At 38.8% G+C, this 27931-nt stretch overlaps 1 protein-coding gene across 2 annotated transcripts in view; it reads left to right on the plus strand.

Annotated features, from left to right (window-relative positions):
• The first annotated feature begins 423 nt into the window (after positions 1 to 423).
• The window catches only part of usp47 (ubiquitin specific peptidase 47), a 40462-nt gene continuing 12954 nt past the window's right edge, over positions 424 to 27931 (plus strand). For both annotated transcript variants that reach the window (XM_061882710.1, XM_061882701.1), the window contains exons 1-18: positions 424 to 743; positions 9672 to 9866; positions 10551 to 10667; positions 11566 to 11716; positions 11814 to 11910; positions 11983 to 12128; positions 12222 to 12301; positions 14499 to 14648; positions 14756 to 14851; positions 14962 to 15114; positions 15238 to 15396; positions 17234 to 17365; positions 17796 to 17872; positions 26474 to 26529; positions 27063 to 27175; positions 27257 to 27358; positions 27436 to 27643; positions 27739 to 27854. In XM_061882710.1, the coding sequence (XP_061738694.1) occupies positions 699 to 743; positions 9672 to 9866; positions 10551 to 10667; positions 11566 to 11716; positions 11814 to 11910; positions 11983 to 12128; positions 12222 to 12301; positions 14499 to 14648; positions 14756 to 14851; positions 14962 to 15114; positions 15238 to 15396; positions 17234 to 17365; positions 17796 to 17872; positions 26474 to 26529; positions 27063 to 27175; positions 27257 to 27358; positions 27436 to 27643; positions 27739 to 27854 (2193 nt within the window). In that variant the 5' untranslated portion in view covers positions 424 to 698. The remainder of the gene's footprint in view (positions 744 to 9671; positions 9867 to 10550; positions 10668 to 11565; positions 11717 to 11813; positions 11911 to 11982; positions 12129 to 12221; positions 12302 to 14498; positions 14649 to 14755; positions 14852 to 14961; positions 15115 to 15237; positions 15397 to 17233; positions 17366 to 17795; positions 17873 to 26473; positions 26530 to 27062; positions 27176 to 27256; positions 27359 to 27435; positions 27644 to 27738; positions 27855 to 27931) is intronic.

Below are 27931 nucleotides of genomic sequence, written 5' to 3' on the forward strand. Positions count from 1 at the left end.
GTGTATATTATTGAGTCCTCAATTTTGGCAGTCGGATTAATTCAGTATTTTTGGTTCATTCATCTATTTTGTAGTGTGTACGTATGAACGTATTTTTTTTTTGCACTCATTAAAAATATTTATCCGGCCGTCATCCACTTTCTACCGCTTGTCCCTCTCACGTTCATGAAAACGATTGCTGACTAAAGCAAAGTGAGTGAGCAGTTGCGCTACCTAGCGGGGAACTTGAGCTATTACACCTACATCTACTTAATCTCCCAAAAAACAAAAATACCAACAACATAAATACTATTTTAGACCATAGTCCGTAGCTTTAATACTTTTTTTTTCGAAACATAGAAATGCAAACCAAAATAAACAAAGGTCGGTGTTGTTCGGTTGAAATAAAGGCACTTAAACGACGTCATCGTGTCGCGCGCGTCACGTACGTGCGCATGACGTCAGAGGTAGCAAATGAAGTCTCACGCCAGGAACACAGCGGCCATTTTTCTCGGTAGCACGGCTTCCTTGCCGAGTGTCACCCGGAGTGTTGAGATCACTTTGATAAGCTTCCAAGTTTGAACAAGTGTTCGGGAGGCTTATCGACGCATCCAAAGTCTGAACGACAGGACAAAAGCCATGCCAGTGTGGTCTTCCGCGAAGGTTTTTCGCTGACATCCTTGTCCGAGTAGACGCTTGTCTAAAAAAGTGTCGCACAAATGGAAATGGTGCCCAGCGAGGAGAAGCAGTTCGTATCGAAAGAGGTGAGCTGAACTTGGCTGTTTGCTGACATCCTGAGTTATCGTCCAGTGAGCGAAAACAACGAGAGAAGTTTACTACAGAAGTGTTGTTTAGAGGCTAACTCTCAGCTGCTAACTGTTAGCTGAAGATGACTTGGACGGCCTCTCGTGACATGGATAATAACTAACATTGGCGCCGCAGCTGCCGTCACTACGTTGAATACAAAATTTCAGCTTTAGCCCAATTCTCAATAAAGTGTCCAAACCGCGAATTGGACTGACTGACAACAAGTTGTGCATATTTAAACGCTATTTGCGCAACAAACAATTAGCAGCTGCTAGCACAGTTCGGCTAGCCAATGTCGTCTGATTAAGTCCAAACATTGTCAACAACTCTAGTTTGCTAAACTATCGATAATGCAATATTTACATAAATATACATGTATTTCAGACGTCCTGGTTGTTGCAATAGACATGTGACGCCAATTTTTATTTGTAATTTTTATATCTTTTTGTTGACGTTTTCCAGGTTGTTTTGAAATGAAGTTTGAGCCTATCACTTTATGCTAGCTAACGTGCGTCAAAGGGTAGTCATAGTCAAATGTGCCATTTCACTTCTATCAGTAGTCTCAACCGAGTTTTGGGATTTTTTTAAAGCATTTAGATTGCTTAAAGGTGTTAGCCGTTGACGTTTTAGCACACTTTATCGACTTGGTGGTCAGCTGTCACTTAACCTTGTTTGTTATGCTCCATTTGACTCGATGCTTTCTAATTCTACTGTTAGTTTACACCGTGCAAATTACAAAATGTTCATTTTTTTAACAAAGGTTTTGTATTTCATGAAAAAACATCCCCCACTGTTAAAAATTTAGAAATGTAGCCGCTGATGCTCATTTGCTGCTCAATCTTTATTATTTTGAATTGCCGAGATCACATATATAATCCATATTTACCCCTGTACGTCTAAAAGGCTGCCAAAAATTATTTTGAGTTCAAATTAGGGCTGGGCGATGTTGTAGGCACAATACCAATGTGAGCAATTTGCAAAATGCGCAACCGCATTTTGCACATTTGTATAATGCGCAATCTTTTTGCAAATTGCTTCCAGCTATATATTTGAATAATGTGTGGTGCACATTTTGCAAATCAATGGGCGCAAATGCATGTTTTTGCTGTCAAAATAATTTATTAAATACTTATGTAAATCTATTCATTTGTAGTCGGGACAATATAACTGAATATTGCCCTCAAATCAGTCCAACCCCAACCCTAACCACTATACAGTGTACATCCACGACTAAACTACTGACTAAACTACTACCACAACTTGCTTTACTATTTATAAAATAAAATAATGTAGAGGAACTGACTAAACCATCCACAAAATCTCGTCTTAAATCTTGTCTAGCGATATGCAAATTGCTTGCGCACAATGGAAATGACGTATAATTTGCAAAGTGCGCGAGATTGGTGAAATGCTTACAAACAATAGTCAAATGTGCCATTTCACTTCTCTCAGTAGTCTCAACCAAGTTTTGGGATTTTTAAAGCATTTAGATTGCTTAAAGGTGTTAGCCGTCGACGTTTTAGCACGCTTTATCGACTTGGTGGTCAGCTGTCACTTAGCCTTGTTTGTTATGCTCCATTTGACTCGATGCTTTCTAATTCTATTGTTAGTTTACACCAGGGGTCACCAACGCGGTGCCCGCGGGCACCAGGTCGTCCTGAAGGACCAGATGAGTAGCCCGCTGGCCTGTTCTAAAGATAGCTCAAATAGCAGCACTTATCAGTGAGCTGCCTCTATTTTTTTTAATTTTATTTATTTACTAGCAAGCTGGTCTTGCTTTGCTCAATATTTTTAATTCTAAGAGGGACAAAACTCAAATAGAATTTGAAAATCCAAGAAAATATTTTAAAGACTTGGTCTTCACTTGTTTAAATAAATTCATTTATTTTTTTACTTTGCTTCTTATAACTTTCAGAAAGAGGATTTTAAAGAAAAATACAACCGTAAAACTTATTTTAGGATTTTTAAACATACCTTTTTACCTTTTAAATTCCTTCCTCTTCTTTCCTGGCAATTTAAAATTTAAAGCCCACCAGGCTGCACCAAACTTTTGGTGCCTTGTTGACACAGAAAAGTACAGGGGTGTATGCGCAGCAGTTATGAAGGTTGCAAGCCTGTTTGGTTCAACTTATCTTTGTGAAATAGCCTTTTCTGACATGAACTTCATCAAGAACAAACACAGAACACGCCTCACTGATGCACATCTGCAAGACTCACTCAGAGTTGCAGTGTCAAATTACACACCAGAGTACAATACACTAGTTAACAGCATGCAATACCAGGCTTCCCACTAACTGACAAAGCAACAGATAACAGATTTGGTGTCCAGTTCAAAGTGTGACATGATTTATTTAAAAAATTGAGAATTGACTTTTGTATTTTACATGAATTATTATTTGTGCAAACATGGTGCAAAGTAATTCACGATTTGTTAAAAAATATTACTGGCTAGCTAGTTAAAATGGGATATTGTGATTTCACAAGACTGTGAAAATGTTCAATTTGAAAAGCGTGCACTTAGAGAAAATGAAAATATAAAGTGTTGCTCATTGATATTTATCTGTTTCTATATATATTTGTGAGAAATAATTAAAATGATCAGTGTTTCCACAAAGATAAATATCATTAATTATTAATAATAACATAGAGTTAAAGGTAAATTGAGCAAATTGACTATTTCTGGTAATTTATTTAAGTGTGTATCAAACTTGTAGCCCTTCGCATTAATCAGTACCCAAGAAGTAGCTCTTGGTTTCAAAAAGGTTGGTGACCCCTGGTTTACACTATGCAAATTACAAAATGTTCTTATTTTTTTGACTAAGCTTTTTGTATTTCATGAAAAAAAATCCCCCACTGTTATAAATTTAGAAATGTAGCCGCTGATGCTCATTTGCTGCTCAATCTTTATTATTTTGAATTGCGGAGATCACAAATATATTCCATATTTTCCCCTATACGTCTAAAAGGCTGCCAAAAATTATTTTGAGTTCAAATTAGGGCTGGGTGATGATGTAGGCACAATACCAATGTGAGCAATTTGCAAAATGCGCAACCGCATTTTGCAAATTTGTATAATGCGCAATCTTTTTGCAAATTGCTTCCAGCTATATATTTGAATAATGTGCGGCGCACATTTTGCAAATCAATGGGCGCAATTTGTATAATGCACAATTTGTATAATGCACAATCTTTTTGGCAATTTTGGGAATTGCTTCCAGCTATATATTGATTGTGTTGGAAGTTCTGGCAACCAACCCTAACCCTTAATGCCATCTACGCAGTGTTGGGAGACTGTTATGCTGTTTTTCTTCTGTTTGATGTAGCTTTCTGTGCAGGATTCCGAAAATTCTTCTTCAGTCGTCTTCAAACCATCCATTTGCACAGTCGCGCCATTTTCAAACAAAATCTCGTCTTGCGATATGCAAATTGCTTGCGCACAATGGAAATGACGTATAATTTGCAATGTGCTCGAGATTGGTGAAATGCTTACAACAGTGATATGGCCTTTTTTTAGTATCTCAATATTTTTAGGCCATATCCCGATACATGATATATATCTCGATATTTTGACTTGGTTTTGAATTAAACACTTGATACATATAATCACAGCAGTATGATGATTCAAGATGTCTACATTAAAACATTCCTGTTCATACTGCATTAATATATGCTCATTTTATACTTTCATGCAGAGAGGGAAATCACAACTAAGTAAATTGACCAAAAATGTTTTTATTAAACAGTTGTTAAGCAATGGCACAAACGTTCATGTCATTTCCAAAACAGAAAGTGCAAGATTGTCACCTACATTTTAAAATAAGCTATTAGTGCACTGTAGCGGTAAAGTCCTATACTATTACTGCTACTGGTTGCCGAATATAAATGAAGCTAGTTCAGACGTGTGCAGCCAGCTAATAATTGATGTCCAAAATTGTGTCCATGTTTAACAAAAATATTTAATTTCATAAAGTCACATTTATATAACACACTTTGTACAAAAACTGAAAATACAAGGGAGCAAACAAACACTAGCCTGGCACTATCAAAAACTGTTGCGCCTCTACTCAGCAACACCTGAGCAAGATCCTGACTCCTCCCTAAATAGAGAGGCACTTGGCCTTGGAGCCAACCCCTTTAGTGACGTCATCAATTTGACAGACAGAAAGTGTATTTGGCACTAACAGTTCACTTTTGTGCATGATGTCGCTAAGATGACTTATCAAAACAACACAAAATTAAAGTGCACTTTTTGTACAGAACACAACTACAATAGTTAAAAACAAATAAATTGCACTTTTGTGCATAATGTCACACAAGATTTTTCAAAAACTGTCAAATAAAAGTGAACTGCATAATAGGAAATCAGTGTATGTCCTTCGTTCTGTGGTAGGTTCCTGTGGTCGTTATCTCCTTCTGTTGTTGATTTTTTTTTTATACAGTGTTGATCTGGAAATGGTTGCTTCGACATATTGTTGATGTGGCACCAAACAGAGATGTTGACATGCAGTTTCAAGCACTCTTCATTCTTTAGCAATTGACTTTTCAAAAGATACTACAAATTAGCAGTGCTACTACTTTTTGTAGCAACTTTTTTGCCACATAATTGTCCAACATATTCTTGTTCGAAGCCAAACCACCGCCAGACGATGCACTCTGTGCTGTTTTTCTTGGGAATTTATTATTCCCCCATTTGTTACCAGATTTGCACCTTCTCTCTCTCGTATTACCACTCGCATCGCACCGTTCGCATCACAGCTAATGTTACCCATGTAGCTACCTCTCTGCTCGGGTAGGGCATGTAACATTGCACGCGTGACAGTATGTGACGTATGTAAGAAGGTGTGCTTGTTTTTATGTCTCTGTGAGAAGGAGAGCCAAGAAAGAGTGGGAAACGGATGTAGTGTAATGACCGCAGCTAAAAGCAACTGTGTGAGAACATATAATCGAATATCAAGATATGGTCATTTTCTATATCGCAGAGACAAACCCGCGATATATTGAGTATATCAATATATTGCCCAGCCCTGGTAGAACCGGAAGTGAAACAGACACAGCGATTGAGGAGCGGGAGCCTACCCATCGTCTGTGCTCTGTTGTGGGACAATAATACAATTGGATCTCTTTATATATTAAGCCAATACTTAAATATAAATCAATAAACTTTTCCCACGGATGATGGGTAGGCTCCTCCATCGTTTTGTCTGTTTCACTTCTGGTTCACCATCGCTGTGTCTGTTTTACTTCCGGTTCACTGACATAGGAAAAAAAACTAATAATTGTTTTCCATCCATGTCCCTGTAGGGACTTCGTACCGATATGGCTGAAAACTCTATCACAATATACGTTTTTATATTGGTCGATACTGATAACTGTTGATATTTTTAGGACCTATGAAATATATTGGCAAGGAGAAAGTTTATTAAATGTTAACATATTTATTTCAAATCTAACTGTGCTCTGATTATAAACCCCCCAGCTATCAAGGCAGGAAGGAAAGGAAATTTAAAACACCACCATGGAAAACAATGTAAACACAATTCTGAAATCACGGTAAACACTTAACAACAACCTCTATAAATTAACATGCAAAAAAGGGAAATATGTAAGAAATGCTTAATAAAGTGTAACAAATTAGGGCAAAGTGTTAAAATGCATGGAGAAATCTGATAAAACAGTTTTTGGAGGTTTTTGCCAGGAAGTTAGTTACAAGTGGTAGGAAATGGATGGATGGATTCTTATTTATATATGGACATTTTTATGTTATGCAGAATATATATAAATATTTTTGGACCAAAAAAATTTTAAAGTACAACGTTTGTTATATTTGTTATGTTTTTTGTTAATACACTCATGTACTCGACTCTTTACCTGTTGTTTCCGTACATCTGAATAGGGAACGGACGAGGGTTGAAAAGAAAAGATGAGCGCTCGAAGGATTATGGTCCGTTTAAAAAAAAAATCCCTGTTTTATTGACAATTCCTTCCCTCTCTGCCGCACTCTCTGCTTTATTCATTTTTATTCTATCTTTTCACTACATGCAGAGAATCAACAGCGAGACAGCAAGATGGCCCAACCAAACTTGATAGTTGATACTGTTACGCAATTGGCTGTTTAGCACGTCTCTTCCTGTTGTGTTAGGTAACCAGACCGCAAGTGGCTTTGTTTATGCAACCAACCATAATTAATTCTTTACGTTTGTTACCTACAAAAAAATATCTATATATAATCACATTTTTTATTGATACTTATTACTTGTCTTTCGCAATATATATTGATATCTTTTTATCATCCCAGTCTTAATTCCAACACTTCATTTAAGCTTGCTGCAAGTGACTTTACTGCACCTTATTCATAACTGGACTAAATTCAACCAACCATACTTCATTCTTTCGGGTTTTTTCCTACCAAAAAAAAAAAATTAATACAATCACATTTGTTATTGATATTGATAACCGGTACATGTCTTTAGCAATACATATTGATATCTTTTTTATCAGCCCAGCCTTAATTCCAACATTTTATTTAAGCTTGCTGCAAGTGACTTTACTGCACCTTATTCATAACTGGAATAAATTCCTTTGACATTATGTTACTATATATGAAACTGGACCAGTCAGGTTCAAACTTTGCACCCAGTTAAAAACATTTTTACTTTCGGATTTGAACATGTTTGTTTTGCTTGTCCAAAACTGGCAATAAGGTTCCTTTTGGGGCGTTTGTTTGACATTAGAGTTTAAAACCGTGCTTCTGTACTGTTATTTTGACTATTCCACTGAATTTGTTGTAAAAATGTCTGTCTTTATTGTGTGGTTTAGTAGATTTTAATTTAAAAGTAAGTCTTAATGTTTTAATTTAATCTTATCAGCTGGTGCTTATTGATACTTTGAACTTTGGTCATATGTTACCATTACTGCCTTTTAAATCAGGTATAGCTGCACAAATATTAGAGCCTCTACTGCTGTGCTATACATGTGGCTTCATGTCGGCACGCTGTGATTATATCCATGGTAAAAATACCCTTTAATCTTATAATACACTTGTGTGTAGTCAGCTGCAGCTTCTTTATGGTACGTGCCACTCACTTTTTGCTAAGATTACAAACCGAACACGTGTTGCAGAATTATAAAATAAAAACAAAGCTTGTTGTTGCCCGTACTGACAAGCATCACAAATGCACTTTTTTTTTAAGCAGACGTGCTTTGTATTGTCATCCATTTCTGTGTCCATTACTATTAGGGTATGTTTTGGAGCTGCAGACAGTCTTTTTGATGAAATGAAGAGGATTTCCCAGGTAGCAATGCCTCATGTTTGTGTGTGCTGTGGGAAAGAGCCCTCATCCAAGCATCTTGGTAGCTAGCTGCATGTACTACAGACCCATGAATACCATACAGTTAAAACCTTCATTTAGGACTTATCATAGCAAATTACACATGTAAACATAAAAGACTAAACAAACAATGGTCTTTAACAGACTATTTTTATACCAATTACTGTTTCCAAGCAAGATTTCTGTATGAAAAATATGATAATTAAAATATGCTGTATAACTATGGGGTGAGTTGAAGATTTTGGAGTAAAAGCTTTTGGAGTAAAAGCTTTTTTTTTTTGTTTATACTACGGATATAACGGTAAACTACGGTACAACTCCAGATGATTAGTATTACTGTTTTAAAAATACAATGATCATAATCCTGTGATTGATAACAATTTGATAAACTCACGGACCGGTGATACTGTTCATTTACTGGAGAAGCATGCGAGCACTAACTCATTAGCCATCTTAAATGCCAACACAAATACATAGGACATTGGCGTCTCTCACCATTAAGAAACCGGACACTTAACTACTAACTTGTATCAACACATTGCTGTCTGAGCAACTGAACTATTCAATTGCGTACATTGAATCTACACATTTTGCTATTTTAGATAGAGTGATCGATCTGTAATGGCAACAGAAAGTGAACTCGCATGTTTTTTATTGTTCTTAAAAAACAATAAAACCTTTACAAATCAAAAACAAATCAGATAAACACATTTAAGCACACAAAAATATGGCAAGAACAATATTCTATATTTCTTCTGCCAATTAAATAACAGTATATTATGTACCCATCCATTTAATGAATATTCAAATAAAAACTGGTTCAAAGATTTCAGTGTATGTATAAGTACTTTATGAGCACATTCAAAAATACCGTGACGATAATAACATGATAATTTAATTCACAATAACCGTGATATAACATTTTAATATCCCTATATCCCTATTTTAATGAACATTTACATAGTTAATCTTTGCAGTGCTAGTAAGTAATAAGACAGAAGGTTATATGTTCGCTCTTTGCATTTTTCTTAGTTAAAGTTATGATACAAACTATCACTAAACATTGTGAAATTTTTATGAATTGAACAGTTCTTTACATAATTGTCGCTATGAGCTGAAAGTAACTTTATTATTATTCAAATGACAGTATTTTTCTGTCTTCATGAACCAGGAAGTACATTTTACTATACAGATGTTCCTTTCCTTTGCATTTGAATTTTTTGGTCATGTTTTAATCTAGATTTAAATGTGTAGCATGGGCCCTGACTTTTTTATTTAACACTTTATAAAATGTAATTGGGTATGAAGTTTGAACTTTTTATTTCACTCGTCTTTTGCTATCCTTGTCAAAGACATGTTTAAATGTCGTCTGATAACTTGCTGCATGTGTTGTAGAAGGTCACACAACTTGTATTTTGACTGTCTGATCAGTAAAACTTCCATTTGTGCTGGCTCTCTACGTTGCATTGCACAATTAAAAAAAAAAAGGTAACCTCTTACTGGCTTCTTACAGATTAAATTTAGAAACTATGTATGTTATTTTGTCTTGTGTTTCAGATCCAAAAAGCCGCAGAGGAGCCCAGAGTGCTGTGTATAATCCAGGACATTACCAGTGCGAAGACTGTCAATGAGAGGTTGACCTTTAACCTGCCAGCATCCACTGCACTCTCCAAACTTTATGAAGATGTTGCCCACAAAGCAGGATATGTGAACGGCTCATTTGACCTCGCCTGGGGAAACACACATGACATGGTTGGGAAAATTACTGTACTGCACAAGTCATTAAAATCTGGTTGTCATGCCATTGAAGTGTTTTTGAATTTGGTTACACTTTTTAAAGTTGTTCCAATGTATATGTTCTGTATCTGAACCTTAGTGATGATTGGATATTGGAAAGTCACACAGGGCTCTTTTTTCCCCCTTTCTTCCAATAATGAATTTGGACATACCATTGTTCAAAGTAAACACAATATGATAGTGTTGTTAAAAATGTGATTGCTCATATTTGCTTAAGCTGAATGGCATAGAAGAAAGGCAATCCCTATGTGTGCATATAAACTACGTGCTCTTTTGTGTTCATACTGGCTCCCTTCGAGGAGCCCAAGGTAATCCTGATGCTGACCTAGCCCGGCCAAAGCCTAGGTGCTGTGCCTGTTATCTCAGAGTAGATCAATGGATTAAGCTACTGTATGTTTCTACTGGCGCCCTCTTGCTTGCTCACCCTCGGCATACGCAGCAGGACACAAGTGTGTGACTGCGTAGAGTGCACATGTTGACATGAAGTTACTTTCCTTCTATACATGAATGCAGTAAATATTCTCAAAAAGAACAGTGGAACTCTTAAAGTGTTCCTGTGAGCTTAACCAGTTAGCAGAATGTGGCAAGCCAGTTGATTGAAAATATTGTTGCCTAAAAAGTCCTGTTTTGCACATTTAGGCACCTCTGGACCACAGCGGTGAAATGTCGCTCTTGAATTGTGGCTTTGAGCCTGGCGGAAAGAGGAATTTCCTTCAATTGACAGACAAAGATGGAGTACAACCTCAAGTAACATCGGTGAGTGGTGCGCAATAAAAATAAGATTATTAAAATTATGTGGCTGGCTTTCACAAAGTAAAAATCAACTTGATCCCAACATGTTGCAATGAGTAGCTAATGATACCCCATCACTGAAGACACATCGAAAGTTCAAGCTTTTGCTTTATATCAAGTGGATCCAATATTGGTCTACATAAAACACTAAAAACGGCTTTCAGAATTACATTTAGGTTAACTGCTATCTTACACATTATTGAAACCTGTAAAAATACAGATTAAGTTATTTTACTGTAATGTGATATTGGATCTTAAACATGCAACCCGAGAGTTCACAGCTGTATCTATTTCTGATATTTAAACATTTTCCCCACATACAATATATGTATGACCAAGGAGGATTTTAAGAAAATGTAGTTCATGGCCACACATACTTTAGAAATGCATATTTGTCTGTGTGTTGTCCACTTGTCAACACACAGACATATACTTTTGTCTTTAGAAACAGCCATTTGTATACTCCGCACAGAGTAGAGTTTCAAGAACCTTTTACGAAGTTTCCTGTGCCTCATGTAAGTGCGTTGATTTTAAAGATAATGTACACGTCATTGTACATCTAATATATCTGTGTTCAGTTTGAAGACAGGTGTTGCCACAAAGTCAGCTGTGGCTGCCTTTTCAGGCTTCTATTTAGACAAAATGCTCATGACTGTTGGTGAATGATTTTTTTTATGGATATAGATTGTTTAGGAATGCCAATTGTGTTGATGGAGAGATGTTTTGAAAAAAATCTTTATTTGTGCGTTCATATAACCGTGAAGGGGAGCATAAAGCTGTTGTGTTGGCGCACAACTGAAAATGTTAAATTTTTACCTATTAAGGTTTTTACTAGTACCGGTATGTGTGTCCATGTATTCAGGAAGAGACAGCAGCTGTAGATGGCAGTGGACTTGATGATTGCTCCCAAGAGCGCTTCATTGGACCCCTGCCGAGAGACAGCACAGTTGGCTGTAGTGGTGACTGCAGCCCCTCTTACTCCTACACTTCCATTCTTAACAAATCTGAGACAGGTATAGCCCGGTTGCTGCGTAAATTTGCAATGTTGATTTTGTTCAACCTGGTTGGCCAGCTGGCTTCTTAGCTTTCTTTTTCTCTCCACCACTCTAGGTTATGTGGGTTTGGTCAACCAAGCAATGACCTGCTATTTAAACAGTCTTTTGCAAACTCTGTTCATGACCCCAGAGTTCAGAAATGCACTGTACAAGTAAGTATCTCTTTAAAGCCATAGGGGAAGGTTGCAGTTTGGTAAATCCTATATAAACACTACTTTTTACAGCTGGGAGTTCGAGGACTTGGAAGAGGATCCAGTCACTAGCATTCCCTACCAGCTGCAAAGACTGTTTGTTCTACTTCAGACTAGTAAGAAACGTTCCATTGAGACGACCGATGTGACGCGCAGCTTTGGCTGGGACAGCAGTGAGGGTGAGCGGTCGCACTCTCTAGCGACTGGAATGTTGCTGTTTGAAGGGAAACATGATATGTCTTTACATTTATTTTGTTATGTTTTTTTATCAGCTTGGCAACAGCATGATGTTCAAGAACTTTGCAGGGTCATGTTTGATGCCCTCGAGCAAAAGTGGAAGCAAACCGAACAGGTAGGAGAAAGAAGGGAATACCAGCCCTCCATCAAAAAAACAAACCAAAACAAAGCAAAAATGGCTTTTTGTGAGAAAAGGCAAATATGCCAGTTTGGCTTAAAAGAGTTTTCCACTTAATTTTTTAGCTCAGGGCTGAAAGAACTGCAAACACTTAGGCCTGTGTCTATACAGCCATGTGGTCGACATGGGACTAAATAAGCTTGTGATTACATCTCATTGAAAAAAAAAAATGCAAGTTATACAAATATGCCGGGTATTTGTATAAACTACTGCGAGACTTGTGCTACATTTTGTGGTTATAACAATTCCTATTAATATATATATTTTTTTACATGCGCATAACAGAATAATATGTAATTATGCGTAGCTGTACTAAGGAAAACATCGCTTTTTGTCAACTTTTTTCCTTTTATGATTATTGCTGGAGCATAAAGTGGACATGGCCGTCCATTGAAAGTGAATTGAAATTAGACATTATAAAATGTTTTGGGAAGTGAATAAATGGCAATGAGCAAGTGTTTGGGTCAATTAAAAATATGTTAAGAGGAACCACAATTTACGAACCCCTCCATTTGCAAACATTTCTATTTACAAACTTTTGGATCGGTCCAATTATGATTCCATGTGCGAATTATGTTTCTGTGTATGAACGCTTCATTTATTGAGTCATTCATTTTGTAGGGCGCATAATTGTGGCAGAGCCCTCCACTCATCTCTGGACAGGAGACTTTGTAGTCACATCTCAGCGTTTTCAGTGTGTGTGCCTTTTGTGTGTTTTTTCTCTTTTTGACAAGTTTTTGTCCATTTTGCTAACCTTAAAATTAGTCCCAAAAAGCCAACAGACCAGCGAGTGGAGGGTCCCCTGTCCCCGTTTTTCTCTCTCTCTCTCGTTCTGTTCCTTTCATTCAGCTCCATTCACTATCTATGTGGATGAATAATACTTTTTAAATGTTTATTATTGTAGAAAAATGGTTGTTAAAGATTATTGTGCTAAGGATCATTCGTGACTGCATCATACAGTATACAGCACAGGTCTGCTTGTTATTAAATATAACTTTTATCTCACACCCCTTTGATTGATATAAAGTTCATGTTTACATTGTTTCTTACGGGTAGCTCTGCTTCACTGTACAAACATTCAGGTTTACGATCCCTGTTGAAGAACCAATTAAGTTTGTAAATCAATGGTCCACTGTAACTCTGAAGATGTGAAGGGATTCTCTGAATTAAATAGTGATAACCAACGTAGTGGTCTCATTATTGACACTTCATCCTCCAAATAGCCTATCTCTCCCTCCCATGTAATGCCCCTTACATTTTGCAATCCACAGGAATAGAAGTAAGGAGGCATTTTTATCAATATTAGTCATGAATTGTTGTATTTGGTCTTTTCATTACTGTATTTTATATGTCCTTTTTTGTTCTGTGTACTGTGTAAGTGACTTGGATGTTAAATTTAAGTATAAAGTCTGACATTTACTAAAACTACAACGCCAACGTTTCATATGTAGACTGAGGACCTAGTGTACACAAACACAACCTGTTTGGCTATGATTTGAGATACATATGAGGGGGACAATTGGTGAATGATGGATGGTATCTGAACCGGTTTTTAGGGAGAATTTCTTTATCAGATTGTTAATTGAGGACAAATACACAAGATAGCTGTTCTCACCCTGCATACACTGTATTTCAAATTAAAAAAAAAAAAAAAATCACAGTTTTTGTCACCTCATGTTAAAAAATACATGAGCATTGTTTGCATTGCCTTTACAAACACAAACAGACAAATTATAAAATATAGTTTTCCATCCATCCATCCATTTACTACCGCTTATTCCCTTTTGGGGTCGCGGGGGGCGCTGGCGCCTATCTCAGCTACAATCGGGCGCAAGGCGGGTTATACCCTGGACAAGTCGCCCACTCATCTCAGAAAATATGGTTTTCTTTTTTCCTAATATTCTTCTGTCAACGTTTTTAGAAATTCATTAAAACGGCAACAAACTGTTTACATGAATGTTCCCATTAAGGGCCTTTAGTCAATCAAGATAGTCAAGCCATTCAATGATTAGTAGTTCATAACAATAGTTGATCTGTGATGTAATTATCTTAACGGTTACCGTTACTCTTCTATTTTTTAGGTCATCATGTAAGTGGTTGTGAGGCCCTGACACTTGTGCATTCCTCTCCTCAGGCTGACCTGATCAATCAGCTGTACCAGGGCAAGCTCAAAGACTATGTCCGTTGTCTAGAGTGTGGCTATGAAAGCTGGAGAATTGATACTTACCTGGACATCCCTCTTGTAATAAGACCTTTTGGGGCCAGCCAAGCCTACGGCAGTGTGGTGTGTTTCTCTCTTACATTCAATTAATTTCCACATTTCATACTGTGTTATCACAGGAGTGATTATTTCCATGCAAATTAAAAGTAAATTAAATTTGGCTGTTCCAGGAGGAGGCTTTGCAGGCATTCATACAGCCAGAAACATTAGATGGGCCCAATCAGTACTTCTGCGAGCGCTGCAAAAAGAAATGCGATGCCCGGAAGGTGAGCTCACTCTGAATGAGTTTGCACAATCTGTATGCAGCATTCAATAGAGCTCTTATGAAAGTTCCTTTTACAATAATTTCCCTTCTCTGATAAATATTTCTCTGAAGGGTCTGAGGTTTTTGCATTTTCCTTACCTGCTGACGCTGCAGCTGAAGCGATTTGATTTTGACTACAGCACTATGCATCGCATCAAGCTCAATGATCGCATGACTTTCCCTGAGGAACTTGACATGAGTCCATTCATTGATGTGGAAGATGAGGTAAGAAGCTTTGGAATACCAGAGGTAGAACTGAAATATGTCAAACAGTTCATTTAATGGGAGCTCCTAGCTCCTCGACCCTATTATAATCAGTGACTAAAATCCTTTTTGTTGTGTGTACAGAAGTCACCTCAGACAGAAAGCTGCACTGACAGTGGAGCAGAGAATGAAGGCAGTTGCCACAGCGACCAGATGAGCAATGATTTCTCCACTGATGATTGTGTTGATGAGGGCATCTGCCTGGACAGCACTGTCAGTGCAGAGAGGGTCCTTAAGCCAAAGGTATTTAATTTAGGTCTGAGTCAATAACAAATTTTGCTTGACGATATATTGACCTACTGATTATTCCAGATAAATGATATTATTGCCATTATTTTTATCGGACGAAGTTAACCATTGATGTAATGATAATACATAATAATAATGCATGTATGTCCTTTCAAATGCAATAACTTCTATTTTTCATATATTTTACCATTGTAATGTAAACTTAAATCTCCAAGTAAAATTTGGGTCTGTGGGACCCGTTTAAATTTTTTACTAAAAGAAAAATGTATACAATTAATTAATTTTTTCTAACTGAGATTCACTGACTTTGGCTCATTTTCTGTGAAAAACATATATATCAGAATACATATTTAATGACCACACACACCATACACCCCCCCTACATATCTCTATTACTACATATAAAAAAAGTCCGGGTCCACCCAACCCCGGGCTTATAGAAGTGTGGTAATTGATGTCTGTGTACCACACACACACACACACAAACACAAACACAAAGCAGGCCTAGACAGAAGGAGGACAGAGTGTAGGTACACAGAACATCAGTGTTTCAAATGTGCGAGAAATTGAGAGCAGACAGTTTTGACGAACAATGTTGCAACCTTGTGTGGGAACCGCAGGTGCAGAAACACAAAATAGGAATTTATGTGGGATACAGAAACTGGCAGAGAAATTTTTCGAGGAACATTCATATCGTTGTTTCTCAGCTAGCGTTTGTGGGTCTGAGGGACCTGTTGCATTTTGTGGCTTTAAATGCCTCACAATCAAACACTTAAAATACTGAACAGATGTTTACCTTATCCCAATAAACATCTGTTCAGTATTTTAAGATAAAAGTGTTTGATTGTGAGGCATTAAAAGCCACAAAATGCAACGGGTCCATCTGACCCACAAACGCTGGCTGAGTATCAACAATATGAACATTACAAGAAAATATACTTTTGTGAGCGAAATGTTGCACTAGAGTAAAAATCACGACTAAGAACAAGAAAATATGTTAAGTGGGGATTGTGAGGCTGAAATATACACAACTACACACTTAACTGACACGTTAGGACATTTTAAACAAAAAGTGCAGAGTAACAAAACACTACAGTAATAACGGGTCATATTCAAACAGACTGAGATTCCGAGTGAGGAACACCGACATGACATAACATAACATATATATTTGCAGCAGTTTTCGAAATGCAATATTGAATGTCAGCATGTCTTTGGTGATGTATTTTACCATACTTTCTATAAATGTTTACTATTTTCCACTGTTTTGTTTACTCTGACCTAATTTGTTTGCCAAACACGTCAGTGAGTGGGGGCTGTCTAGTTGTGTTTTGTTCCAAAGGTTTAAACTGCTATCTTCCCACACTGGTGCAGTGGCATTTGGTTTTGTGGTGATTTTGTCCATGTTAGCTGTTACATGCTAACTTATTGCACTGTGGGATGCTGACCGACCAGCGGTCCCGCATCGCTGCACCAACACTCAGAGACACTTAATGAGGACAAAATGATTCACTCCCTTCATTCCATTTTGCTATGGTACAAATGTGCATAGCTGCTGAAAGCGACGAAAAGGGTGAATGCTCTCCAAGTATGTACATAGTATTTTATCGACGCTGGAAAACTTACCGACTTAATTTTTATTTATCGTTTGTTAATTGACATATTGATTATTGGGCCAGGCCTAATTTAATCACTTGACAGATGCACATTGTTTTAAACATATAGTAAGAAAAGTAAATGCACTTAAACTATGTTATAGTTTTAAACTTTGAAAGAAAGTATTTCATTCATACCATATTGATGAAGGCTTATTTCTTTTTCTTTTTTGCAGAGTTTGCCGAGCTACGAGCTGTTTTCTGTCATGGTACATTCTGGAAGTGCAGCAGGTGGCCACTATTATGCCTGCATCAAATCTTTCACCGATGGCCAGTGGTACAGTTTTAATGACCAGCATGTTAGCAAGGTCAGTCAGTCATCAACCAGTGGGAGACCCGGCCCCAAAAAAAAATACATTTTTTTATTTTTTATTAATAGTTTGGCCAAGTCTCACCCCCGGCCAAACTACAAAAAAAACGCGACTTATAGTCCGAAAAGTACGGTAAATTAAGGTGATTACCTTTTTTGGCGAGGCAGTCTACAACAACAATGATACATTGTTAAACTTGTAGTGACAATAAAATGTAAATATTAATATATTTGTAATGACAGGAATGTTGAGAAAATCTTGTAATGGGGTACCCATTCAAATGATTAGTTCATGTGTATAGCCAAGACATTTCACCAACATTTGTAAACAAAAAGGCATCCCGTGTAATATATCAATGCTAATGATACCTTGCAGTCGAGTCATATTTGTTGACTCATGTTTGAACACGTGTTTTTTTAATGGACAGATAACACAGGAGGACATCAGAAAAACCTATGGAGGGTCCTCGGGGAGCAGGGGATATTATTCCAGTGCCTTTGCAAGGTAATTTGCTCTTTATTATTCTTTCTCCGTTTCTGTATTTTGAAAATTTGAAATAACGGATGTAAGCAACTTGAAACTTTTACAGGGTTTCTGCGAGGCATTAAAAAGCATAAGGTCATTAAATAGGTTTTGTAAAAATTAAGTCTTTAAATGCATTAAATGTGATGTTCAGAGGTTTTAAAAATGGTATACATTTGTTGGACTTTAATAGTCAATATGTCAATCAATCGAACGATAAATCAAAATGAATATAGGAACATTGCTGTCATCGATTAATTTCTAATTCTGTTTTTTTTTTCTTTGTTTCTGGTTTTAAAACTGGATACAAGAGATCTTTAAGGTCCTGAAGCCTGAAAAGCGCTGCCTCAATAAGGCAAAATTAAACGCAGCCCAATCCTTCCTATTTTTTGGTTACTATAGGCGTGTAGTCCTTAAAGGGGAACTGTACTTTTTTTGTTTTTGAATTTTGCCTGTCAATCACAATCATCATCACATGTCACATGATGATAGATGTTTTTTTCTTTGCATTCTAAATATAAAATAAATGTGATCAAAAGTCTTCTTACCAAATAGCCTATGAAGCTCTTAAACCATCCAAACACCTCAATTGAGTTTTTTTTATAATACATGTTGTAATTATATATTTAATTTAGTAACGGGCACATTTACAATAACATGTTATGTTTACATTTTTTGATCATTTAAAGCATACGCGACACATTAATTAAAAAAATGCATCAATGTTTCCTTTTTTCTTTCACTGATTACAACTCACTGCAGACTTCATGAAAGCCAGCAAACACAATAAAACATCACTTACTGTGCAATGTCTGCTGTCATTAAAATGCCGACTGCTACAATGTTCATATATTTAGATGAAGAATGACCATGATCCTCACGAAGAAACGGGGTAGGGAAGCGGGGTGGACCAAGCGTCTTTTTGTGTCGTTCTCGCCATTTCCGGTTCATAACTGTTTAAGTGTACCAAATTGTCAAAATGCGTCCTCAGACTACTTCTGTCCAGGTGAGGTGCATGATTTATGATCTACAATAAACTTCCAGGGAGCAAGGAAGCGAGTAAACACCTCGCCAGTCAATCATCGAAATTGTACACAGGCTTGTGATCACAGCGGCGCTATAAATAGTTTGTCTGCGTTACAGCATTTATAATAACAATATCACTAATACTTGATTATTATTCAAATCATCAAATGTAGAGTATTGTTGGCGGCTTTTGAATGGTAATTTTTTATTTGGGGGGGTGTGAAATAGAGGACTTTCCATTGGCTCCTCAGTAAGCAGACTTTTATTTACTTTTATTAATTTACAAGCTAAAATGCGTTGGGGGAAAACATCCATCCGGCGCCATGTCTTACATAATGTTTGTGAACAATAGGCAAAATTCCAAAAGAAGTGCAGTTGCCCTTTAACTCCGACACGATGTTATGTTAATGAGGAATCAGGGCTTGTTTCATACACGACTCCTTTTATTTAATTTTCCACTTCAACACACATTAGCTAACTTGGCTAACATTTGCAACTCCTGTGACGCAGCCACCTCATGTCATCTATGGTAGCTTAGGATGGAGAAATTAGACGATTATCACTACAGACCACAACTTATATCAGGATTTCCCACTGGGGAACTGGACGGCAAAATTAAACGGCTTTGCAATTCTTTCGTCACTGTTTGCTTGAAGCCCTTAAAGAGGAACTCCACGTTTTTTATTTTATTTTGCCCCTCGTTGACGATCATTATGAGACAAGAACACGTCTTTTTTTTTATTAAGATTGTAAGATGATGAAAATTTCTTGAAAGATGCGCTAGTGGAAGTCACCGTTGTAGCCTTTAGAGCCCTCAAAGACTACTTCTAAACCCTCCACGTTTTGAATACACACTGCAAGGCGGTATGTAATTCAGTTCATAACAATATGTAATATGTTGAACATTTAGCGTATTTTTGATAACGTTAATCAATTTTTTCGCACATTGATTTCCTTTTACATAGCAGTGCATGTTGTCCAGGCTTATACTCGCCCTGGTGGGGTCTCCCAAGACAAACAGGTCCTAAGTGAGGGATCAGACGAACAGCAGCTCAAAGACCTTTATGGAATGTACAACTCGAGGATCTAGATTTTCCTCGCCCTGATACGGGTCACCGGGCTCCCCTCCAGAGCCAGGCCCTGAGGTGGGGCACAATGGCGAGCGCCTGGTGGCCGGGCCTGCTCAGCCCAAAGAGGAAATGTGGGCACCCCTCCAATGGGCTCACCACTCGTGGGAGGGGTCATAGAGGTCGAGTGCAGTGTGAGCTTTGCGCAAGGTGGAGAAGTTCCGGCGATATATAGTCGAACTCACTTCGACGCACAGCAAGGACTCTAGAACCAGTTCTCTCGAGAGGGGCTGGACTCTTTTCCACTCTGGCGTTGCAAGCAATGAGAGACGACAGGCTGGGGTGGCAATTCTTGTTTCCCCCCCGCCTTAAAGCCTGCACGTTGGATTTAACCCAGTAGACGAGAGGGTAGCTTCCTTCCGCCTTGGGGTGGGGGGACAGGTCCCGACTGTTTGTGCTTACGCACCAAACAGCAGCTCAGAGTACCCACTCTTTTTTGGATTCCCTTGAGGGAGTACTGGAGAATGATCCCTCGGGTGGTTCCCTTGTTCTGCTGGGGGACTTCAACGGTCATGTTGCAACGACAGTGAAACCTGGAGAGGCGTGATTGGGAAGAATGACCGTCCGGATCTGAACCCAAGTGGTGCTTTGTTATTGGACTTTTGTGTTCGTCACGGATTGTCTAAAACGAACACAATGTTCTGACATAAGGGTGTCCATATGTGCACTTGGCACCAGGACACCATCGCCTTAGTTCCATGATTGACTTTGTAGTTGTGCCATCGGATTTGCGGCCTCATGTTTTGGACACTGGGTGAATAGAGCGGCAGAGCTTTCTACCGATCACCACCTGGTGGTGAGCTGGCTCCGATGGTGGGGGAGGAAGCCGGACAGATCTGGCAGGCCCAAACGCATTGTGAGGGTCTTCTGGGAACGTCTGGCAGAGTCTCCTGTCAGAGAGAGTTTCAAATTCCCACCTCCGGAAGAACTTTGAACATGTCACGAGGAAGGCACTGGATATAGAGTCTGAGTGAACCATTTTCCATGCCTCTATTGTCGAGGCGGACGATTGGAGCTGTGGCCGCAAGGTAGTTGGTGCCTGTCGTGGCCGTATTCCTAGAACCCGCTGGTAGACACCAGTAGTGAGAGGGATGCCGTCAAGCTGAATAAAGAGTCCTATCGGGTCCTTTTGGCTCATGGGACTCCAGAAGCAGCGGACAGGTACCGACAGGCCAAGCGAAGTGCGGCTTCAGTGGTCGCGGAGGCAAAAACCCGGAGATGGGAGGAGTTTGGGGAACCCATGGAAAACGGCTTTGAAGCGATTCTGGTCCCCCATCCGTCGCCTCAGGGGGGATGCAGTGCACTGTCAACACCGTGTATGGTAAGGATAGTATGCTGCTGACGTCTACTGCGGCTGTTGTGGATCAGTGGAGGGAATACTTCGAAGACATCCTCAATCCCACCAACACATCTTCCTATGAGGAAGCAGTTCCTGGGGAATCTGTGGTGGGCTCTCCTGTTTGTAGGGCTGAGGTTGCCAAGGGCTGAGGTTGCCAAGGTAGTTAAGAAGCTCCACGGTGGCAAGGCCTCAGGGGTGGATGAGATCCGCCTGAAGTTTCTTAAGGCTCTGGATGTTGTGGGGCTTTCTTGGTTGACAAGACTCTGAAACATCACGTGGACATCGGGGGCGGTACCTCTGGATTGGCAGACCGGGGTGGTGGTTCCTTTCTTTAAGAAGGGGAACAGGAGGGTGTGTTCCAACTATCGTGGGATCACACTACTCAGCCTTCCCGGTAAGGTCTATTCAGGTGTACTGGAGAGGAGGCTACGCCAGATAGTCGAACTTCGGATCCAGGAGGAACAGTGTGGTTTTAGTCCTGGTCGTGGAACGGCAGACCAGCTCTATACTGTTGGCAGGGTCCTTGAGAGTTTGCCCAACCAGTCTACATGTGCTTTGTGGACTTGGAGAAGACATTTGACCGTGTACCCCGGGAAATCCTCTGGGGATTGCTCAGAGAGTATGGGGTATCGGACTGTCTGATTGTGGCGATCCGCCCCCTGTACGATCAGTGTCAGAGCTTCGTCCGCATTGCTGGCAGTAAGTCGCACCCTTTTCCAGTGAGGGTTGGACTCCATCAAGGCTGGCCTTTGTCACCGATTCTGTTCATAATTTTTATGGACATAATTTTTAGGCACAGTCAAGGCATTGAGGGCATCCGGTTTGGTGGCTGCAGGATTAGGGCTCTGCATTTTGCAGATGATGTGGTCCTTCCTGATGGCTTCAACCGGCCAGAATCTTCAGCTCTCACTAGATAGGTTCGCAGCCAAGTGTGAAGTGACTGAGATGAGAATCAGCATGTCCAAGTCCATGGTTCTAGCCCGGGAAAAGGTGGCGTGCCATCTCCAAGTTGGGGAGGAGATCTTGCCGCCAGTGGAGGGGTTCAAGTACCTAGGAGTCTTACTCACGAGTGGGGGAAGAGTGGCTCGTGAGATCAACAGGCGGATCGATGCGGCGTCTTCGGTAATGCGGATGCTGCATCGATTCGTTGTGGTGAAGAAGGAACTCAGCCGGAAGGCGAATCTCTCAATTTACCGTTCGATCTACGTTCCCATCCTCACCTATGGTCATGAGCTTTGTGTTACGACCGACAGGACAAGATCTCGGGTGCAAGCAGCCGAAATGAGTTTTTCTTCCGCCGGGTGGCAGGTCTCTTTCTTAGAGATAGCGTGAGAAGCTCTCTCATCCGGGAGGAGCTCAGAGTAAAGCCGCTGCTCCTCCACATCGAGAGGAGCCGGGTGAGGTGGTTCGGTCATCTGCTCAGGATGCCACCCGAACGCCTCCCTAGGGAGGTGTTTGGGGCACGTCCGGCCGGCAGGAGACCAAGGGAAAGACCCAGGACACGTTGGGAAGACTATGTCTCCCGGCTGGCTTGGAATGCTTCGGGATCCCCCGGGAGGACCTGGACAAAGTGGGTGGGGAGAGGGAAGTCTGGGCTTCTCTGCTTAGTCTGCTTCCCTTGCGACCCGACCTCAGATAAGCAGAAGAAAATGGATGGATGGATGGATGCATGTGCGACTTCCAACAAGAGCTGTGTGTTCCTACTTCCGGATACAAAACGCTTGTGTGTATTCTAATCGCGGCAGACTTGGTAACAAACAACGCAGACCACTATTTTTGGACAAATGAGAATTCACAACCTTTTCCTTTTGAACCTGAATGAGCGGATGATGAACTGTTGCTTCTAGAAGCAGGCACAAAGGGAAGAGTGATACGTTGGAGCAGACAGAAGCCAATAGAGTGAGGTGAAAGCGACTCCAAGCTGCAAATGTGGAATTTGGAGCCAAAATATTTTAGACATAAATGGAATGCTTAGCCCAACCAAACCAAAAAAACATCACAGGGCATGCTGGACCAAACAGGCATCTTGTAAGTCAGTGGTTCTCAAATGGGGGTACGCGTACCCCTGGGGGTACTTGAAGGTATGCCAAGGGGTACGTGAGATTTTTTTAAAAATCTTCTAAAAATAGCAACAATTCAAAAATCCTTTATAAATATATTTATTGAATAATACTTCAACAAAATATGAATGTAAGTTCATAAACTGTGAAAAAGAAATGCAACAATGCAATATTCAGTGTTGACAGCTAGATTTTTTTGTGGCCATGTTCCATAAATATTGATGTTAAAGATTTCTTCTTTTGTGAAGAAATGTTTAGAATTAAAGTTGATGAATCCAGATGGATCTCAACTACAATCCCCAAAAAGGGCACTTTAAGTTGATGATTACTTCTATGTGTAGAAATTTTTATTTATAATTGAATCACTTGTTTATTTTTCAAAAAGTTTTTAGTTGTTTTTGAATCTTTCTTTCCAAATAGTTCAAGAAAGACCACTACAAATGAGCAATATTTTGCACTGTTATACAATTTAATAAACCAGAAACTGATGACATAGTGCTGTATTTTACTTCTTTATCTCTTTTTTTCAACCAAAAAAGCTTTGCTCTGATTAGGGGGTACTTGAATTAAAAAAAAATTCACAGGGGGTACTTTTACTGAAAAAAGGTTGAGAACCACTGGTGTATGTCACACTTTAAATTGATCATGATGCATACGCTGTTTGGATAACTGCGTACAAACAAAACTTGAAATTAACGCTTTACAGATACTGTAGTATGATTGTTCATGTTTTTAAGTCAGTAGATTGGTGTCTTCTCACAAACTCTAACATGTTTCGTGTTGTCAAACATGTTTCGTGTTGTCATAGAAGCTAGCTTATCTCTTGCCGTAGTTTGCTTTTTTACGGTTAATACCGAAGCACGCCAATGTGTTACTTTGATAGAAAGAGTTCCTCGGTGTTCGCTCTTACAATAACAATGTCGCTACAGCTTAGTTATAGAGATTACGGAACGTAAATTAAGTATTGGTGACGGTTTTGCATTTTTAAAGTGATTTTGAGGTATGATTGCTCCTATTCGCCGACTGCTACCCTCCTGTAACAAGCCGATTTTTACATGTTAGAATGCAAAAAAAACCCTAAAAACTTGTCTTCTTGTCTCTCATAATAATCTTTAACGATAGGCAAATTTCTCAAACAGTGCAGTTCTCCTTTTAACTCTGACACCATGCCATGTTAATGAGGATGATGGACTTGTTTCATACACTACTCATTTATTTCAGACTCAACTTCAACATACGAGAGCTAACTTGGCTAACATTAGCAACTCTTGTAATCCCAGCACTTTATGTGACCTCCTATGGTGACATACAATGGAAAAACAAGGCACAACACTTTATTCACTGACATTCCCACAGTAAATGTTATTATAGTTTCTTGTGCTGCCTGTTTATTTATACATAACTTGCTATCTAATGTACCCATTGTAATCTACTTTAAGCGTGTAAAATACAATCTCTTCCATCCATCCTTCCATTTTCTACCACTTATTCCCTTTTGGGGTGGCGGGGGGCGCTGGCGCCTATCTATGCTACAATCGGGCGGAAGGCGGTGTACACCCTGGACAAGTCGCCATCTCATACAATCTATTCAAGATGTTAAATTGACTCAGCCTATTTTTAAAGCACCGAAAGGGCTTATCCAGATTTTCCTAATATCATTCCATGTAATTTCTTTTTCTGAAATGTTGAAATCAATCATCCATTTCAAACACATGAATCATTTGCCTTCCTCATATGATGTTCATTTATTATACCATAAAACTTATGAACTATTTTTATCAATTTTATTTTGATTGAAAAACAAATCCTCCATTTTGTGGCTGTATAAAGCATATTTTCCGAGGATATGCATGTTTACAGCATTTTCTTGAGATAAAAAAAAAACTTCTGGGTATATTATAATGATCAAGTGGGTATATTGTAACGATCAGCTAATTTAGAAATTGATGTTTTTTACATGGCTTAAGTGCAGTTCCCTTTTAATAATTGTGATTAAAGGTACATCTAATGATTGTTAGGCAAAAGCTTTTAATTAGATATTTTTTACAGCCAGTGCAAAAAGTAAAAACACAGGATCCTTGAAATGCTACATCCTGTGAATATGCTAATGTGGCAAAAGCAAGAAAATGAATACATTTTTAGGAAAATGTGAAATTGCAAATTTCAGCAAAGGCGGCTGGCTGGCAAACCTTTTTTAAACTTGTTTGTCGATTGTAAACCTAGATGGGCGTTGAGGCGTTCTGCAGCATGTGCCAGAAGACCTCCACACTTTGCTGAATGGGCATCTGTGTGGTTAAATCACACATGCTATTGGTTAATCACAAGTCGGCGATAAAATGCAAGCAGCAGTTAAAGGTGCCAAATTTCTTTGGCAAGACCAACAACGCCACCTTTGCTGCCACCACCACATGAATAAATAAAAATCAATTATCAGATGAAACTGGCTTGAATAAAAAATGTGTCCTCCAGTTTGTGGCTATTTTAAGGCCTATTTTCAGAGGATATTAATTTTTACAGCATCTTTTAAAGATATACAATTTAAGAAATACCTCTGTGTTTATAATATTGATCAACTAATTCAGAATTGGATGTTTGTTTGCAGGGCTGAGAGGCAGAACCTTTTAAAAGGCTATTATCTACGGCCATGCACAAACTCAGAACACCTGATGCTACTCAAGAAGAATAATTAAATAAAAATACATCCTCAGATGAAACAGTCTTGCGGGCCAATTCTCATTCACTAGATAGTAACACTTAATGTAATTGTAAACGTTTGAACTATTCAGGATTATAATTTTCAAATGTTTACAATTATGTGTGTTTACAGACAGTTGTATACTTTTCACTAGATACAACCATATGCAGTTAGAGATGGGCATTACATTTTTTTCAAGTGACATTAAAATGGCATTGAAATCATTAAATTTAATTTGCTGATACCTGTAGAAACTCTGTATTTAGTGTTTTCCAGTGATTAGGACCGGTAGAACAGGATTCTTGTTTGTTTATGTAAGTATTTTCTCTCCAACAGCTCTACAAACGCTTACATGCTGATTTATAGATTGAAAGATCCCTCAAGGAATGCAAGTAAGACATTTACACATTATATCTCTGACTAATAATGGTAATGGTAAATACTTGTATAGCGCTTTTCTACCCCCAAGGTACTCAAAGCGGTTTGACACTATTTCAATAAATATAGTTAGCTTTTCACTGCACAGTTTCTAGTGCAGTTCTACCCTTTATGATTCAGCATTAGTTAAATAATTGCAAAAGCAAATGTATTATTGATTTTATTATTGATCTTTCCAAGTCCATCGAAGATATTAGGGAGCATTATTGCGTGACCTTTGTTAATGAGGCTGTGACTAAAAATAAATCTTATGTATTTCACTAAATTACAAATCATGGGGAAGCAACGTTGTAAATTCAATTTCCCTGATTCTGAAAGTTTTGTGTTTACAGTTTAATACCTTCACATTTTGTGTGAATAGAGCTTTAAGCTTATGACCTATTTGTTTTTGTCAGAAATGCATTAAACTTGGACATGTGTTATAATATTGCTTGTTCTGTTAATTGTATTTTGATTGATAATGTCAATGTGTGTCTCCTATCTAAAGAGTATTTATCTGTGGAGGACTTTCCAGAGCATATACAGAGTTTGGTTCAGAAAGAGAAAGAGTCTGAAGAACAAGAGAAGAGACAGAAAGAGATTGAGCGCAATACTTGCAAGGTAAAAAATGATCCCCGGGCATTATTAAATATCTGCTTCTCTGTATCTAATTCTTTTGACACATTGTCCTCCCCCCATCAGATCAAGCTGTTTTGTTTGCACCCTTCAAAGATGATGATGGAGAGCAAGCTGGAAGTGCATAAAGACAAAACTCTCAAAGAAGCAACTGAAATGGCCTACAAGGTTTGTTGGTTCACAAAACTTTTATTATGCCCATTTCTAGCCTGTTAAAGGTGATTAGGTCTTGAACTTTATTTTAGATGATGGAGCTAGAGAGGTTAGTCCCTGTGGACTGCTGTCGCTTGGTGAAGTATGATGAGTTTCATGAGTACCTGGAGCGCTCCTATGAGAGCGAGGAGGACACACCCATGGGCCTTCTGCTGGGAGGTGTCAAGTCCTCCTACATGTTTGATTTGCTGCTGGAGACTCGGAGGCCAGAGCAAGCGTTCCTGCCTTATAAACCTGGAGGTAAGCTGGTGTTGTAGAACTCTTCACCACTTTCAACTTCATTTGTAATCTCTAAAATATTTCTACTTTATGTGTGTGATGCTGTTTTGCTACAGAGGTCATGGTAAAGGTTCATGTTGTGAATCTAAGAACTGAAACCATTGCCCCTCCAATCAGTGTTCGAGCCTACCTGAACCAGACCATCACTGAATTCAAACAGCTTATTGCACAGGTTTCTGACTTTTCTGAATTTTACCCCTGCTCATTTTCCTGATTCAAATGCTTCAATCCCAATGAAACCTGTGGCAT

Source organism: Nerophis ophidion, linkage group LG02 (assembly GCF_033978795.1).
Source record: "Nerophis ophidion isolate RoL-2023_Sa linkage group LG02, RoL_Noph_v1.0, whole genome shotgun sequence".
NCBI lineage: Eukaryota > Metazoa > Chordata > Actinopteri > Syngnathiformes > Syngnathidae > Nerophis > Nerophis ophidion.